This window comes from Pelmatolapia mariae, linkage group LG15 (assembly GCF_036321145.2).
Source record: "Pelmatolapia mariae isolate MD_Pm_ZW linkage group LG15, Pm_UMD_F_2, whole genome shotgun sequence".
NCBI classification, from domain to species: domain Eukaryota; kingdom Metazoa; phylum Chordata; class Actinopteri; order Cichliformes; family Cichlidae; genus Pelmatolapia; species Pelmatolapia mariae.
In genome coordinates this window covers 14,523,777-14,539,161 of record NC_086240.1, presented here as the reverse complement: position 1 = coordinate 14,539,161, position 15,385 = coordinate 14,523,777, and the positions used below count along the sequence as shown (strand labels likewise).

The 15,385-nt window shown below is 40.3% G+C and overlaps 3 protein-coding genes across 3 annotated transcripts; 1 reads left to right on the top strand and 2 right to left on the bottom strand.

Annotated features, from left to right (window-relative positions):
* Positions 1-30: 30 nt before the first annotated feature.
* Positions 31-4,088, bottom strand: acat2 (acetyl-CoA acetyltransferase 2). The gene is made up of 9 exons (XM_063495413.1): positions 3,939-4,088; positions 2,988-3,122; positions 2,664-2,845; positions 2,176-2,293; positions 1,939-2,082; positions 1,738-1,860; positions 1,480-1,634; positions 1,284-1,394; positions 31-934 (listed from the first exon to the last, which is right to left on the bottom strand). The coding sequence occupies exons 1-9, from the start codon at positions 3,985-3,987 to the stop codon at positions 764-766; spliced, it is 1,188 nt and encodes a 395-aa protein (XP_063351483.1). The 5' UTR covers positions 3,988-4,088; the 3' UTR covers positions 31-763.
* Positions 4,089-4,657: 569 nt separating this feature from the next.
* On the bottom strand, positions 4,658-11,136 carry wtap (WT1 associated protein). The gene is made up of 8 exons (XM_063494818.1): positions 10,943-11,136; positions 10,330-10,367; positions 10,147-10,202; positions 9,989-10,047; positions 9,708-9,835; positions 8,506-8,684; positions 6,005-6,159; positions 4,658-5,872 (listed from the first exon to the last, which is right to left on the bottom strand). Exons 2-8 carry the CDS (start codon positions 10,357-10,359, stop codon positions 5,214-5,216), a joined length of 1,266 nt encoding a protein of 421 aa, XP_063350888.1. The 5' UTR covers positions 10,360-10,367; positions 10,943-11,136; the 3' UTR covers positions 4,658-5,213.
* Positions 11,137-12,283: 1,147 nt separating this feature from the next.
* On the top strand, positions 12,284-15,134 carry sod2 (superoxide dismutase 2, mitochondrial). Its single transcript, XM_063494819.1, has 5 exons — positions 12,284-12,418; positions 13,040-13,245; positions 13,450-13,566; positions 14,227-14,406; positions 14,533-15,134. Exons 1-5 carry the CDS (start codon positions 12,390-12,392, stop codon positions 14,676-14,678), a joined length of 678 nt encoding a protein of 225 aa, XP_063350889.1. The 5' UTR covers positions 12,284-12,389; the 3' UTR covers positions 14,679-15,134.
* The last annotated feature ends 251 nt before the right edge of the window (positions 15,135-15,385 follow it).

The window sequence follows — 15,385 nt, the reverse complement described above, 5'->3', positions numbered from 1 at the left end:
GTAGTCCCTTCATAATAACTTTCAAACACATTCAAGTTTATAAATCTTTAATTTCTCAGATTACAGGAAAAATATCTGCAGACATGCCCATGTACAGGAAGCACGAGGTTTAAGAAGGCAAGCATACTTATGGCACTTTTCTGTTTGAAGGCTACTGCCTACACAATTTGAGAAGGTCCCTTTAATTCCACATGGGAAGATACTGGAATGTTCAGGTTTTTAGAGCAAGCGTATTTAAAATCCTATAAGATTAGGAATAAATTACATTCTTCAGAGACAGTAACATGCTTGTCCATACTTGGTACTAAAAACTATCTTTTACAGAGTTAGTGTTAAACCTTATTTGCCTGTATTAGTAACTGATAGCAGCTGGTTTTTAAATGGAACAGTATTAGTTGTCTGCTTGACAACTATTGAATGTAATATGGGCTCTGTCATATATATTACCAGCATTGTTATATTTAAGCTGCTACTGGTATAGCCATCAGTATATGGTAGATTTACATATTTGTACTGACAAGATTTCTATCATTAATTCACAAAATTCAAAAGCTAAAACCTGAGGACAGTTGAGTTTAAAATGAAGATCACAGTGAGAATTACAGCACACACTGAGTTTTACCTCAAGTATTGTGATGTAAAGATAAGTAAACTTCCTTTGCGTATTAACCCTGTTGTGTAAACAATGATTTTCAGTATCCATTAAAAAAAAAAATAAGATGAGATCAAGTGCAATATATTAAACAGCACAGAGGTACTTGTCTCACACTCTTTCTACACACATGGCGATACCCATTCCTCCACCAATGCAGAGAGATGCAATTCCCTTACGCCCTCCGGTCCTCTGGAGAGCATGCAGCAAGGTCACCAGCACTCTGCAGCCAGACATGCCAATAGGATGGCCCAGAGAAATGGCACCACCGCTCACATTCACCTGAAGAGAAAGGGACAGGGATGATTAACATCACTTACTCTTTAAGGCTGATTCTAACCAGATGAAAGATGCTATACTGTAATTGCACCTACACCATTAAAAACTTTAAAAAGTAAGTAAACGTACTTTTTAATGTTTTTTGTATAATTATGTATATCTGTAGCACAGCATACTGATCCCACGGATGATTAATATATCTTTTCTTGCCATGAGCTGAAACCACTGCAGTAACATTTTTTTTTTTAAGTTGAGGAATCACTGCACAGCAGGCTTGAGTCAAAATCAGTTTCCAATTTATATGGTCTTTTCTTACAAAATTACAAAAAACAGTAATACTGTTAAGAATCACCTTTTCTTCATTCAGGCCAAGCTCTTTGACCACAGCAATTGACTGTGCAGCAAATGCTTCATTGATCTCAAATAAGTCGACCTGGTCCAGCTGCCAGCCCGCTTTCTCAACCTGGGAGGAAATGAAAGTTGTAAGTAGTAAAAGATACATAAATAAAATTTCTATTATCAGATTTTAATCGCTGTAAAATTCTCACCGCTTTCCTAATGGCTGGTATTGGTCCCGTTCCCATGATAGAAGGGTCGAGACCAGCTTGAGCCCAGGATACAATTCTGGCCATTGGTTTTATGCCACGCCGCGCAGCCTCTGATTGGCTCATCAGGACAGTTGCTGCTGCTCCATCATTTATACCTATGAAAAGATAAAAGCAAGTTTCAAAATATCAGTGTAATTCTGCTCCAGCCTGCTGGCAGATATCTCAGTGTAAGTGGTGGTTCACGAATAACCCTGGAACCTGAAGCATTTCCTGCGGTGACGGTGCCACTGCTGTCCTTGATGAAGCAGGGTTTGAGTTTTGACATGCTGTCCATGTTGCTACCATGCCGAGGAAACTCATCAACCTTCACCTCCACTGGACCTGAAGGTCAGAGAAACATGTTTGCACTATATGCATCATCATAACTATCTTGTATAGAACTGTGGATTAGAAACCTACCTTTTCTGGATGACACCATGATGGGAACAATCTCCTGATCAAAGTACCTCGCCTTCTGTGCAGCTTCTGTTCTGCTCTGAGACTGGACAGCAAACCTGTCCTGTTCCTCCCGACTGACACCCCACTGCTTTGCAACATTCTCAGCTGAAAAAAGAAGAATCAAAACAAGAAGTAATGAGTGATACAATGCAGCATACAACCACCGGCTGCTGTGTGAAAACAGATCCACATCCTAACCCGTGATTCCCATGTGGTAGCAGTGGAAGATGTCCGTCAGGCCGTCTGCCACCATGGAGTCCTGCAGGGAGGCATCGCCCATCTTCACTCCTGCTCTCATATGCACTGTATGAGGAGCCTGAGTATACAAAGAAGAAAACAAGCAAATTGTTTCTTATGCTGAGATTCTAGCTGTTTACACAGGTTCACAGGTGAAATAGTGAATTGGTAAGCTTGACTGGCCACTTTGTTAGGTACACCTACTCAACTGCTTTTAGCACAAATAATCAACCTATAACATGGCAGTACATTCAGCTTCATTTTAGAAAAGTGCTTTGAGTAAAAAAGCGGTATATACCAGTCAAGTAGATATCACTAAGTTCAAATTGAACAATTTGTCATACTGTACAAGTATACATACTCTCATACTTTCACAATAAACTTTAAAAATCTCTAAACAATCTGATCGGTTTCCATTTTCATATCTTTCTTCCTCATTCATTACCTACCCTGCTCATACTCTCCATGCCTCCTGCTACCACCACAGTGGACTCTCCAGTCAGGATGGACTGAGCTCCCAGGCACACAGCCTTTAGCCCAGAGCCACACACCATCTGGCAGCTCCAGGCCGGGACAGGGTAGGGGATACCTGCTCCAACACTGGCTTTACGTGTTGGATTCTGCCCATGACCTCAAAGAGAGAGAAGCAAAAATGTAATTATAGAAGGCTCATGACTGGCTGGAAATATTGCCAAACATGTCAAATCTTTGATGTTCAGTAGATATTCCCAAATCTGCCTTCCTGTTATCTTAGTTTGTTCAACAGTTTCTACCTGCTGTTAGGGCATGTCCCATGATAACCTCAGAAACCTCATCTGGTTTCACACCAGCCCGCTTCAGGACGTCCTTGATCACTGCTGAACACAGGTCATGTAGAGGCACCGTAGACAAAGCACCGTTCAAGGACCCTTCAAATGGAAAGTTAGTTTTACGAAGAAGTAAAGAACTCCAAAATGTTTTTATTTACACGGTGAGTTATTCTGGTAAGAGTTAGTCATTTTTAGGCCAATAAGGTATATTTAAGTCTATTCAAAATAGAATATAAGAATATTTTCTGACAATCTGACAATTTCAGCCCCTGAAAAGTCCAGCCAGCTTTCCAAAAGTCAAAACATATTTAATTTTAACGCTTAAAACCAGATAAAGACAATACAGATGAAAGAACTACCAGTTATTAATTCCAATTCAACTCTATATCAAAGTTAGAGTTGCAAAATCAAGACTTTTTTATTTAGTTTATATCTGCAGAGAATTAAATAATACACATATTAAAATTTGGTAAATGACTGAATTTAATGCCAAATTTAAAAATAATCACATCCTGGTAAGAAATCACGCCCATCTTGCTCCACACAGCTTGCACGTTGTAGGTAGCCAATGGTAGCAGTCTCGTGCTCCGTGGCACTATGACCAGTGAACCAATCAGTGACAGCAAAACACTAGACATAAGAGCGAGCCAATAGCAGGTCTGCATGACTTGGCGTGAACTGAAGGACACGATCCAATTAAGGAAATTAAAAAAATGTCAAGCAAAAGCTGCTACTGCTAGAATAAATAGTCCACGATATATGCAGTATGCTATACGCAAAACAAGCTAGCAACGAAAAACGTATTAACAACAGAAATCAGTACAGCTATCTGTCTGCATCAGTAAGCCGCATTACAGCAACGTTAGGCGAGCTCCTCTTAATGAATATTTTTACTTAATGTGGTTTAGGCTTTACCAATCGGCGTCCGGGCGGCAGAAACGATGACGACACTGTCGGTGCTCATGTTGGCAAGCAGGTGTTTGAAGCTGGAGTCCTCGGTCAGAGTGCTGGTTCCTGTCTGCACACTCGCTCTGCGCTGTTGACAGTGCGTGGACGTCTCAACTGTTTTTCTACATACAAGTGTAACTGAGAAGGGGGCGGGGAGGCACAGCGCCTCCATGTGGTTGGGAGGATAAATGTTTATTCATTAAAAATACCTTTATCCACCTTGGATGTTTTGTGGAGTCTATTTAATATTTTATTTATATTTACAGTCCATTGGATTATTGCCATGTTAAGCTTGCACTTAAATTTATAAGCACTTTAACACCCCATGTTTTAGCTTTTTCTACTTCTTAACATGACCCAAATTTAACCAATGGATGCCTGAAATCTACGTTGTATAACAGTTTTTAATCTTATTTTCATAAGGCACATAATGAGTTTTATTGGTTCTTAAACATTTTTAAAAAGTGCTGCTTAAAATTTTTCAAGCTCAAAAACCTTTGTTTTGTGGTAATAACACAAGTCATGGGAAAATGCTGCTTTGTCACAGGTTGAGATAAATTACACAAGTCCTTTTACATGTTTATGTCTCCTCTGACTCATCCGATTATAAGGCTATATGAAATAATGAGTTTCCACATTTAATTTAGTTAATAATGGGTTTCACACCATAGTATTAAAAATCTTTATTGGTATTTGGTCAGTACATGAAAAGGACTGAAGTCAGAATAATATGAACATCGCATATGAACTACTCACATTTCAACAGAATTTTTTTTAACCGAATGTTTTTTTTTTTGCCAATGAAAAATTAAAATTGCACTAAAAAAAAGAAAAAAAAAAAAAAAAAAAAAAGAAAACACAGGTCAACATCTAAAAATGACCTTGAATATAGCGAAGCTACTGTAATTCAGTGATTTTACTGACTTTTGACAATGACTTACACCAGATGCCTGATTTCAGTGTCAAGAGCTAAAACAAGAACAGCCTAGACGTGCTCAAATAAACATCAGAATCAAACATCCACGCAATTTAAATCTAACATTAAACCATTCCTGTTATATCCCCGTGTAGCAACACAAATGTGACAGAGGCATCACAATGGGCAGGGAGAGAAGGGTGAAAACAAAACATCTTGGACAGCAGTGCTGTGTTAAAGACTATGCATTTGTTGCCATGTCTGTATACGGTATAAAAAAAAAAACAAAGAAAAACAAACAAACAGATAATACATGTCAAAGTACATTACAAAACTGCACCATCGCTTGTGCCGGTGTCCAGGCCGTTCTGAGCGTGCCGTGACCCAGCAGTCCTGCTGCCCTTGGTCACCAGGGCAGCCTTGTCCTCATGGGGGTCGGTGGTGGAGTCTGTGTCATTCGAGTGCTGAGTCAATGATGTCTCGCTGCCTGTCGGAGAGTCCACGCTCTCGTACCCCGCACTCAGCTGGCTACCGAAACCCACAGGTCCTCCAACTCTGCCACCAGCAGTCTGACTCCCTGTCACTTCCTCTGAGTGGTTGGAGAGTTTGGTCTCAGCTTCACCAGGGCTTGAAACCATGGGGGACATGGGAAAGTCTTCCTCTGTGCTGCTGACCTCTCGGTACAGGCTGGGTGTAGTGGTCTCGCTCCTCTGGGATGAGCTGCCATTGCTTGGACCATTGGAGACCCTTCCGTAGTCTTTGCCCATTGGTTCAGAGGGTGCGCCGGCCTGCTCGGGCTGAGCGGATTGTTCCGCACAGGAGCTGGAGGCAGTGGGTGAAGTCCTACTGGGTCCTGCTCCAGCTGAAGACCCCTGAGACTGGGAGAGCTGCTGACGGGTGTCTTTCAGCTGCTGCTGCAGGACGAGGATGGTGCTCTGCATCCCCTCCACCTCCTCATCTAGCTGGATGATAAAGTCATTCAACTCTGGGAGTGGCAATTCAGGAACAGACAAAGAACAAAGTTAGAAATGAACACAAATGTCAGAAGATTAATGGTGCAAATATAAGATACGGTCAGAGTTGGCCAGGCTGTTGGGTATAGATGCAATGTTCTCACCGTCTTGGCTGCTCTTAAGCTCCTCGCTGTACTTCTTCTGGAGGGCCAGCTCAGCCTCCAATTGGGCAATGCGTCCCTGGGACAGCTGCCGACCCAGCTCCTGGTTTTCCTGAATCAGCATTCGACACTTGGCCATCAGTTTCTTCCCTGTTTGGCTGTAAGGGAAACAAGTCTCACATCACACGGTGAACCAGGAGACAAACAACAGGCAAAGAGGTCCCACTGATCTGACCCACTTTGCAATTTGCCGAGGGTCAAAAGAAACTCTTCAACCTGGTTGTCCGTAAACTGATCTAACCACAACACAAATGTCATTAAATCTTTCAGACTTCAAAACAACATCAGGAACCCACTGACACAAATCTGTCCTGTACAAACACATATCAATTAGTTCTTTCAAAAAATCCATGGAAAAAACAGACTTTTTTCTGTAAGTGAAATTAAAAGTTGAATGATGTGTATTGAAAATGGTCCCCACTTTCCTGAAACTCAAAAACAGTGTTACACTTTAACTGTATGTTGAAGAAAGGCATTTTAGTATCGATTCGGTCACTAGCAAACTTTCAATTTTAAATGATCTTGCTACATCACTGGGTGTGAGGAACAAGCACAATGAAAAAAATGTAACATAGCAGAGTGATATTAGGGTGACCCAGGACATTTGAAATACCAACCTTTAGCTGTGAGTAGCAAAAAGCAAATGTGCACTGCAAAACCAGGCACAGGTTTTCTGTAACCACTTGAAATACACAGAAAGTAAGTGCTTCAACAGTAAACTCAAATAGCTTCAAGTGCTGCTTTCTCAACATTACAAAAGGTCAAGAAACAGGGCAACAGTCCAGCACACCATTTTACATTAGTAGGTATTGTGGTTGTTCTTTTAAAAAGGTTTTAATCAAGAAGCCAAAGATAACTGACTTCATGTAATGCTTTAAACCATTTTTACCACCATGCATTTGGTCTATAAATAAAGACGTTATATAGTCAGAAGACACTAAAATAGTAACATAATATTAAAGTAAGCAAAGTGATGATGGTAGCTTCAAAGTACCTCAGAACCCTGATCAAGAACAAATGTTATTTATAATTATAATTAATATATGATTATGTATTTACATCAGTATCATTTACTGGAACTCTCCTCCATTCTTACTCATTATAACCATTACTGCCTCTGCAGGAGGAAATGTGCTTTAAGATGCTCAGATCTCATCCCCACTTTAGTGTGAGAGCAGAGTAAAAATTGTTGTTTTTTTTTAAAGACAAAAAGTAAAACAGACCCCATGAGGGATTCACAGCGTGAACAGTGCTAAGAGCTGTGCTACACAGGTGAGAAAGGAAAATATAATCATCTATTTGTGTAAATGGCTGAGGGAAAGATTGTTTGGTCAATCACAAAAATACACAGAAATACAATCAATACAATCTCATAAACTCATAACAGGACTTCTTGAAGACATCTTTAGTCACAAATTGAAAACAGGACTCCGTGCACCTACAGCAGTGTGTTTTGGTAGGAGAAATTAAGCAAAGCTTAATTCGGCATTAAATCCCATGTGAATATTTTTACACAAGTATTCAGGGAAGGCCAATCATGCTTCTTAGCTCACACACACTGCAGTAAGTGCTTGTTTCAGAGAAACAAAATCAAATTAAATGCCAATAAAAAATAAACAAGTCACAAAATAAAACAAGTAAATACACTCTACCGTGTGCAGGCCCATGCTCAAAGACACAGGCGAATGGACCCTCATGCCTGAACCATAGTCCTTGGTGGACCGAGGATCTGGCTCCGCTCACAGTCTTAATGTCATTTCTAGTGGCTCTTCCCCCAAAGTCTTACTTTTAAATCCTAGAAACTTTCCTCATATTACTGGAATGTATCTAGACTGTCCAAACAGTCTCTGCATTTCTCAGGCAGACTAAGCAGGTCTTTGTGTGGTCTATTCCACTGTTAATGTCTTTTTAACCCAAGTATGGGTATCGTCTTTAAAATGTTCAATTGCCGTTTTAGGCTAGGGATCCTCCCTGCCTGACTCAACCTCCATATTACCTCCACCATAACCCCCCTATTTAATAAGCGAACTGTCTGGTTTGAGCAGCGGGGGCAGGGAGGCCATATCCACGTCGGGAAGCGAGTGACCACCTCTTCAGGAACAGTCCGGACTCCTTCAGGCCCTTGGACGGTGAGGGGAACTCGAGGGGAGAGAGCTGAAACACAAGTGTCACCTGACCATACTGTCTTTTCTCTTTAGGTTATGTGATATGTAGCTGGCACAGTGCAAGAGTACAAAAACAGTTTGGGGTTTGTTTGGTTTTTTTTGGAGTGACTGGCTTTCTGTAAAGTCTGAATCTCGTGGTGAGTACAGCACTTTGTCAGCCTTCCCCCCCACCATTGTTCCTGCATGTCTGCAGTGAGAGTGAGGGTGGGGGGCGTGAGGAAGTCTTGACTTTCTGTTTTGTTTTGTTTTTTTGAGGGGGATTATTTTGATTGTCTTTACCTATCAGGTGTAAATTTCCAGGCACTCAGTTCATTTTGGGCCTGCTCCAGTTTGTCTTTAGTCTGTTCCAGTTCAGCCTTCATTTTGAGGAAAAACAAGTTGATGGATGGGTCCACCATGGACGACCGCAGTTGGGCCACGCTCGGCTGCTGGACTTGCTTGAGGTACTGGATCTGCGTCTGCAGGATACAACAAACACATGTGAGTGGCAGGAACAGATAAACAAGTGTTTTATCATGGTTCTAGAAAAAAATTATTGGGTTTGGCTCCGATCTCCAGTAGCCGTGTTTTTCCTCTTAAAAAATAAACAAAATGTATAAAATTGGAAATCGCCATCTTCTGATGGCAACTTTTGATGTGGACTCAAACAATTTAAGCACGTTGCCTTAGAGCAACACTCGGTACCTACCATCTACAAAGTTTTCAAGACAAAATCTCCAAGTGAACAATTACTTCCAATCATTTGACAGCTGCCTTTCCAGGCCCGGGGAGATCAGACTGGTCCAAAACAAATGAAACTCACCTGCCAAAGTTATAATGACATCAACCATTTTTTGTTGGGTTTTTTTTTTTTTGTGTGTGTGTGTGTTGCAAACACATTTAACTTAAAATTCTGGCATTTCTGTTGAAAACTGTGTCCCCATGCTTTCCATTTCAAAGTGACTGCAGGGTTTCTAAGTTTAAAGCCTGTGCGTTGAGCTCACCTCAGCTGCACTTCAAGAACGGCATGTTCTACCATAAAGCAGCTGTTTGATCCACTGAGCTGTCAATCTGGCAAGAGCAAAGGATGCCTTGGCTTGAAATAATTTACTTTTAGCCTCTTTTCCATGATCATGACAGTTTACTTAGGAAAGCCCTCTGCTGGAGTGTTGCAAATTATTCAATTCATTTAAATTTAGTAAAAAAGTTAAATTATTTTGTACTTTGAAAACTTGTATTATTAAATTTAGAATATAGGATAATAATTACTCAGTTTTGACATGTTTAATAGCAAACTGTAACATCATTACTTATTCATAAAGTTAATGATGTTCTTATCTGTGAAATCTTAATGAAAAAAAAAAGATAATTTAAACGTTATGTTAGAAGGGCTCAATATTCCTATAAGAAATATATTAGGTACTCAAACTGTGGGACAAACAGAAACTGAATTCTATTCAGTCATGTCAAACGTAATCAAAATTAGAGGAATAAATACATACTGTGCACTCTTGCATTTCCTGCTCCTTGGTGGCAAGTCGCATGACCAAGATGTTTTCCCTCCGCGCGGACTCCTGCTGCTGCTGCTTGAGCTTTTCCTCCGACTCCTTCAGCCCTGGAACGTCATTGGCTGAGACGATAAAAGAGGTGCAGAAATGCAAAACATATCAGATAAATTCCTTTCACTGACTGCCACATACAGCAGCACCAGGCAAAAACATGGTGATTGTTGAGATGCTGACAAGGTTAAATCATAACCGTGTCTTATAGCAGGTGTACTTACAACATAGCTCCGCATATTTCGCCTCCAAGACCTGGACATAGGCTTCATGCTGTTTCCACCTGTGATGGGCAGAACATGTTTTAGCTGCTCATCCAAAACAAAAACACCAAATTCCCCCTACCACATTATTAATCACCAATAGCAGAGCTGTTACCTACCTTGCACACAACTCTTCTCTGGTCATAGTCTTCATGTCCGATTCACTAAGGCGAACCTGTGTGAACGAAAACCCAAGCACTGGTTACATAAAGAAACCCATTAGAATATTTGGAGGGTGGTGGGCAGGGTCGTGACACATAACAAATTACAAGGGGTACAATAGAATAAGAAAAGAAACTCACTTTCTTGGGTAGAGGCTCCTCGTTGGTCATTGTGAACGCTGTAAGTAAAAACGCGACAGGAAATCAGCAGTAATTACAGCTTGGGCTCGTGTGCTTGAAGGACTGCATCATCTTTTAACGCGATGGCTATCAACACGCAGTACAATGTACAGCAACTCTGCTAACTCGGTACAAAAGCTGTGCCTTTCAGCTAATAGATGACCCTGATGGCGTGTGAGGAACACATTAACTATCCCGCAAAACCAAATCAAAGTTAATATTAGCAGTTTATAAGAGCAGCCGAGCCTTGTGTTAGCTCGTGTGACAAGCAGCAGCAGCAACGGACCGCGAGAAATGGAAAATATGCTAACCAAGGTTAACACTGGGCTGCTAATAAGGTTTAGCTGTTTCCGTTAGCAAACTAACTACACGTAACGAAACAGCAGTACCGAGCTTCACTATTTCCCTATGTCCAGCCTGGCAGCATACAAGTCTTGGCTCTGTTTTCCGCTCCTTGTTATCACAAAATGGCGGTGAAGGAAATGACTCCCTCCCTAGCACTCCTTTTCCTGAAACTAGCGGGCTCTGGGTTGCAGATATCGGGCCTTCAGCCATCAAAAAAAAAATCACTTACCAGATCAGTTTCTTTCGATGTTTCTGGATCCTCTTGGCGTCAGGGGTTCTTTATGAAACGAGAACCTGCGACTTGGTTAAAATTTATGGGGAAGTTATTTGTAGTCGTCTCGCTTCGGCGTGGTCAACAGCATCTTCCTCGCGGTCGACTAAACAGAATGGCTGTAGCTGGGCGCTGCGTCGCACTTGCCTTACTGCAGAGTTCTAGCACAGATAGAGGCAAAGAGCGAGACTTCTCACTCCGCAGCGATTTTAAGATCATACAATGTACCCCTCAAATAACAGTAAACAGTAGATATTTTTTATATGATTTTGATGAATTCATGCCCGCATTACTATTTTTATTGTATTATTTTTAGCCTTAGTTTGTATGAATGCATGTTTTTAATTCACTAACTAATGTATTTATGTTAACAAATGTATTTAAATATATACACAGCACAAAGCTCTCCCTTTTGTACTATTGGTAGGAGCAGTTTGAAGAAATATTTTTTAATTATTATGAGTCTTCATAAACCTAATTATTTGAATTAATTCATTAAATAAATCTAGAGTAGAGAAAGCCTTAGTGTACCTTGGCATTAGTCTTTGGTGCATCATCGACTGTGAGTTGTACCGAAACTTGTTTCGGCTACTGAAGAAAGAAGTGGTTCTTTTTAGGATCTTGAAATGTAGACTTAATCAAAAATAACTCGAAATTGTGAGATAATAAGCCATATTTTCTTTTTTATTTCAGTTGCAGAAAAAACTTCCTGTTGTTCCATGAAGTTGACACTTCTGGTGCATGCTAGAATTGTTCTCAGTTTAGTGTCCACCACAAGTGATTACGTGTTCCGAATTCAACCCTGAGGGTTTTCCCTTTTAAGCAAGCGTTGTTTGCTTCTTAGTGCGCCATTTGTCTTTATATAGACGATCTCCGCCATTGCCTCCACTGTTGTGGGGGGAACGTTCACGTGACTCTCTGCTGTTAGTTTTTTATTTTTTTAATTATGCTTGTAGACAGTATTAAGAACTACTCCTTTAAATATATGCTTTGTTTTGCAATAAATAAACAGAGTGAACAGATTTACAATAAATTAAACAGATTAGAATAAAAAATGTATTTTTTTCATAACAGTGATATAATGCACTTTTTTAAAACCACGAAAACTTACTAGAGGGAGGAGTTGCAAAATAATACAGAAGGTAAGGAGCTTTTTTATTATTATTCCAGAGTATCGGGATGCGTTTTTAATACAATCTCTCTCATCTGCCAAGTGTCTCTAATAATGTGTATCGTTGTCACATGTAGCCGTTGACTCCTGTGTTTATCTAATTCCCGGACACCCCCACAGCATAGATGTAATGGTACGGTCGCCTCCGCTGTCAACTTGAAATTGCACATTTCAAGGGCAGTTGTAATCAGCGTGTGTATTCCTTCATTCTGTCTATTGAACAGCATTAGGAACATGCTTTGCAGAGCTGGACAAATACGTAGGTAAGATTGTTGTCACATTGTTGAGCATTTGGTGCGTGTACTGCGCTCAAAGTGCATACGGAATGGGGGCGCTTGACTTCTGCTAGCAGCAGTTGTTCTTGAACGTGACAGTTGCTTATTGAGAGCTAGCAGTTAGCTAACCGAAATGCTAACTGGCAGCTCAGCTAGGTTAGCTTATGGCGCACTAAATACAGGTGTTTGTTTATTAAACGCGTAATCATGCTGTTATGAGCTCGTGCATGAAGTTATGAACCGAATGTCTTAATATTGAGCCAGTATCATGTGTTCAGTGAACTAATATGTAGATGGCTGTGCTTCAAGAGCTGCATAAATCCAGTATCAACAACAGTCATTTAGGTCAGTTGCTTAAGTAAGCTAAAACTAACTGAAAATCCTACCTCTGATACCCTGCAGGGCAGTAATTTGGTACGGCTTAGTTGCACAGCCTTGTCAATTGCTCCTTAGCAAATTACTCGTTGATTAGGAAACTAAAGTTTAAAAGTAGTTCTGTTTGGTATATCTCAATTTCTGTTGGAATGTATCCCTAAATAACTGAATAACAGTTTTCTTGCTGATGTCATGCCTTATTTCATGCTGTATTGATTCATTATTTCTTTTCAGGTGTGCAGCCAGCCTCAGCCACACTATTAGCAAGGTAGCTGCATCGAGGCAGAAGCATACTCTCCCTGACCTGACATACGACTATGGTGCCCTGGAGCCCTACGTCAGTGCAGAGATCATGCAGCTGCACCACAGCAAGCACCATGCTACATATGTCAACAACCTAAATGTTACAGAAGAGAAGTATCAGGAGGCACTTGCAAAGGGTATGGGCAGAGTCGCATGATATTTCACTTCGCTTGAACTCGAATTGAAAATGAAGACTTTAAAAGTAGTTATCTGTATGAAGTTGTTATTAAGATTCTGATATGTACGTTACAGTTTTTTCCTTAAAGATTTTTCCCCAAAACATAAATGTGTAAGAGTTTGACAGAAGCTGTATGTTGTGTATATTTGACTTGGATTTTTAGGAGACGTGACAACACAGGTTGCTCTCCAGCCTGCTCTCAAGTTTAATGGAGGCGGCCACATTAACCACACCATCTTCTGGACAAATCTCTCTCCAAATGGTGGAGGCGAACCACAAGGTAAGACAGAAATCCACAGAATTTACAAAAATTGAAACAGGGTTTTTTTTTTTTTTTGTTTGTTTATTTGTTTTCTACTCGGGAGTGGATAATGAACTTAAAACCAACAGGAGACCACAAAATGTTTCTGTTAGATACATGAGTATTTATGTAACTGTTAACTAGCAGAGTTGCCTGAACAACTTGGTAGCTTGCTTGTTTGTCAAGGATTATAGTTTCCTTCCCCCTAGTGGTATGAAATGGTATATGACCAGACTAAGACTATTCATAGCCAGTTAACATATCTTCTTGTCTGTCTTTAATCAGATCACTTAGTTTTTCTCTGAGACATGCTGACTCTTATTGAATTTGCAACTCCATTTTATGACGTGCTAAAAAGTTGATTAATATGGTTGCAGAATTTTTAGTGTTACATAACGACTGAAAATTGCACCATTTACTAATAATTGGCTTAAAGCTCAGGTTTGTTAATATGGAAATTGTCATGAAATTTGATCTGTGGCCATGAGTACTATTCAGAGTTGGGGGAATGGTTGCAGTCACCGAATTCTATCATCACTTGGATGAGTGCAACATTTCTTTCACTGAAAACACTCCAGCCAAGACATTTGTGTTGTGCCATTTCACTGAAACATATACATCTGTTTGACCACTTTGTAGGAGAGCTAATGGAGGCAATCAAACGGGACTTTGGCTCCTTTCAGAAGATGAAAGAGAAGATGTCTGCTGTTACGGTGGCTGTGCAGGGCTCAGGCTGGGGGTGGCTTGGCTTTGACAAGGACAGTGGAAGACTTCGCATTGCTGCTTGTGCTAACCAGGATCCTTTGCAGGGGACAACAGGTCAGTTGGACTTTTTGTGATTTGGTGCTATATAAATAAAACTAAATTGAATAAATGCGACTTGACCTTCTAACTACAACATGGCCTTTTTGTATTTATTTTTTCCTTATTGTTTTTGGCACTTAGGTCTCATTCCCCTCCTTGGTATTGATGTATGGGAGCATGCTTACTACCTTCAATACAAGAATGTGCGACCTGACTATGTGAAAGCTATCTGGAGTGTAGTCAACTGGGAGAACGTGAGTGAGCGTCTTCAGATGGCCAAAAAGTAGAAGCGGATGCACAGCAACCACTAAGCCTTGGATCAAACGGCAGTTGCCTGCATTGAATCAGAATTTTAAAAATCAGACTTATGACAGTTCAAACCTTCAGAAGGTAACTGGCATTTAAACTGACTTTAAAATAATTTTGGGTTTTGTTTTTTTGGTACATATATTGTACGTGGAAAAGCTGAAGCTAGCGGGCAAGTACTGTTTATCTCTGGTCTGTCCTAACCGCCAGTAATTTTGAAAGCGCACAATAATGGACAACTTTAACATCAAAGCTGGCTTTTGCCATTCTCACAACTTATGAGTGGCACACTAGGTGTAAGATAACACAAGTGCATATTCAGATAGCTGTCTCAGTCAGGTTAAGCCACACCAAAATCAGACAATGTTATTGTAGTCCTTGTATTTGCTGTATGATAATAAAGCAGAAATTGTAATAAAACAGTTGTAAAAGCTTGATTCTTCTTCTTTCTTGTTTCATTACTTGTAAGATTCTAAAATTTCACCTTTTTCCCTCTAAGCTATGAGAGAAGCTGGAGTTAAAAATGCAGTTCTAAACTTTATTTAGTTGAAATCCTCATGGCCCCATTATAGGGCGGTGTTGAATACTGGTCACTGAAGCTCATGTTTTCAAATGCGTTTTAGCTCAATTGGTGTTAAAAGATGGATGTCAGCATTGGGTTATTATTATTATTTTCCTCTCCTGTCTA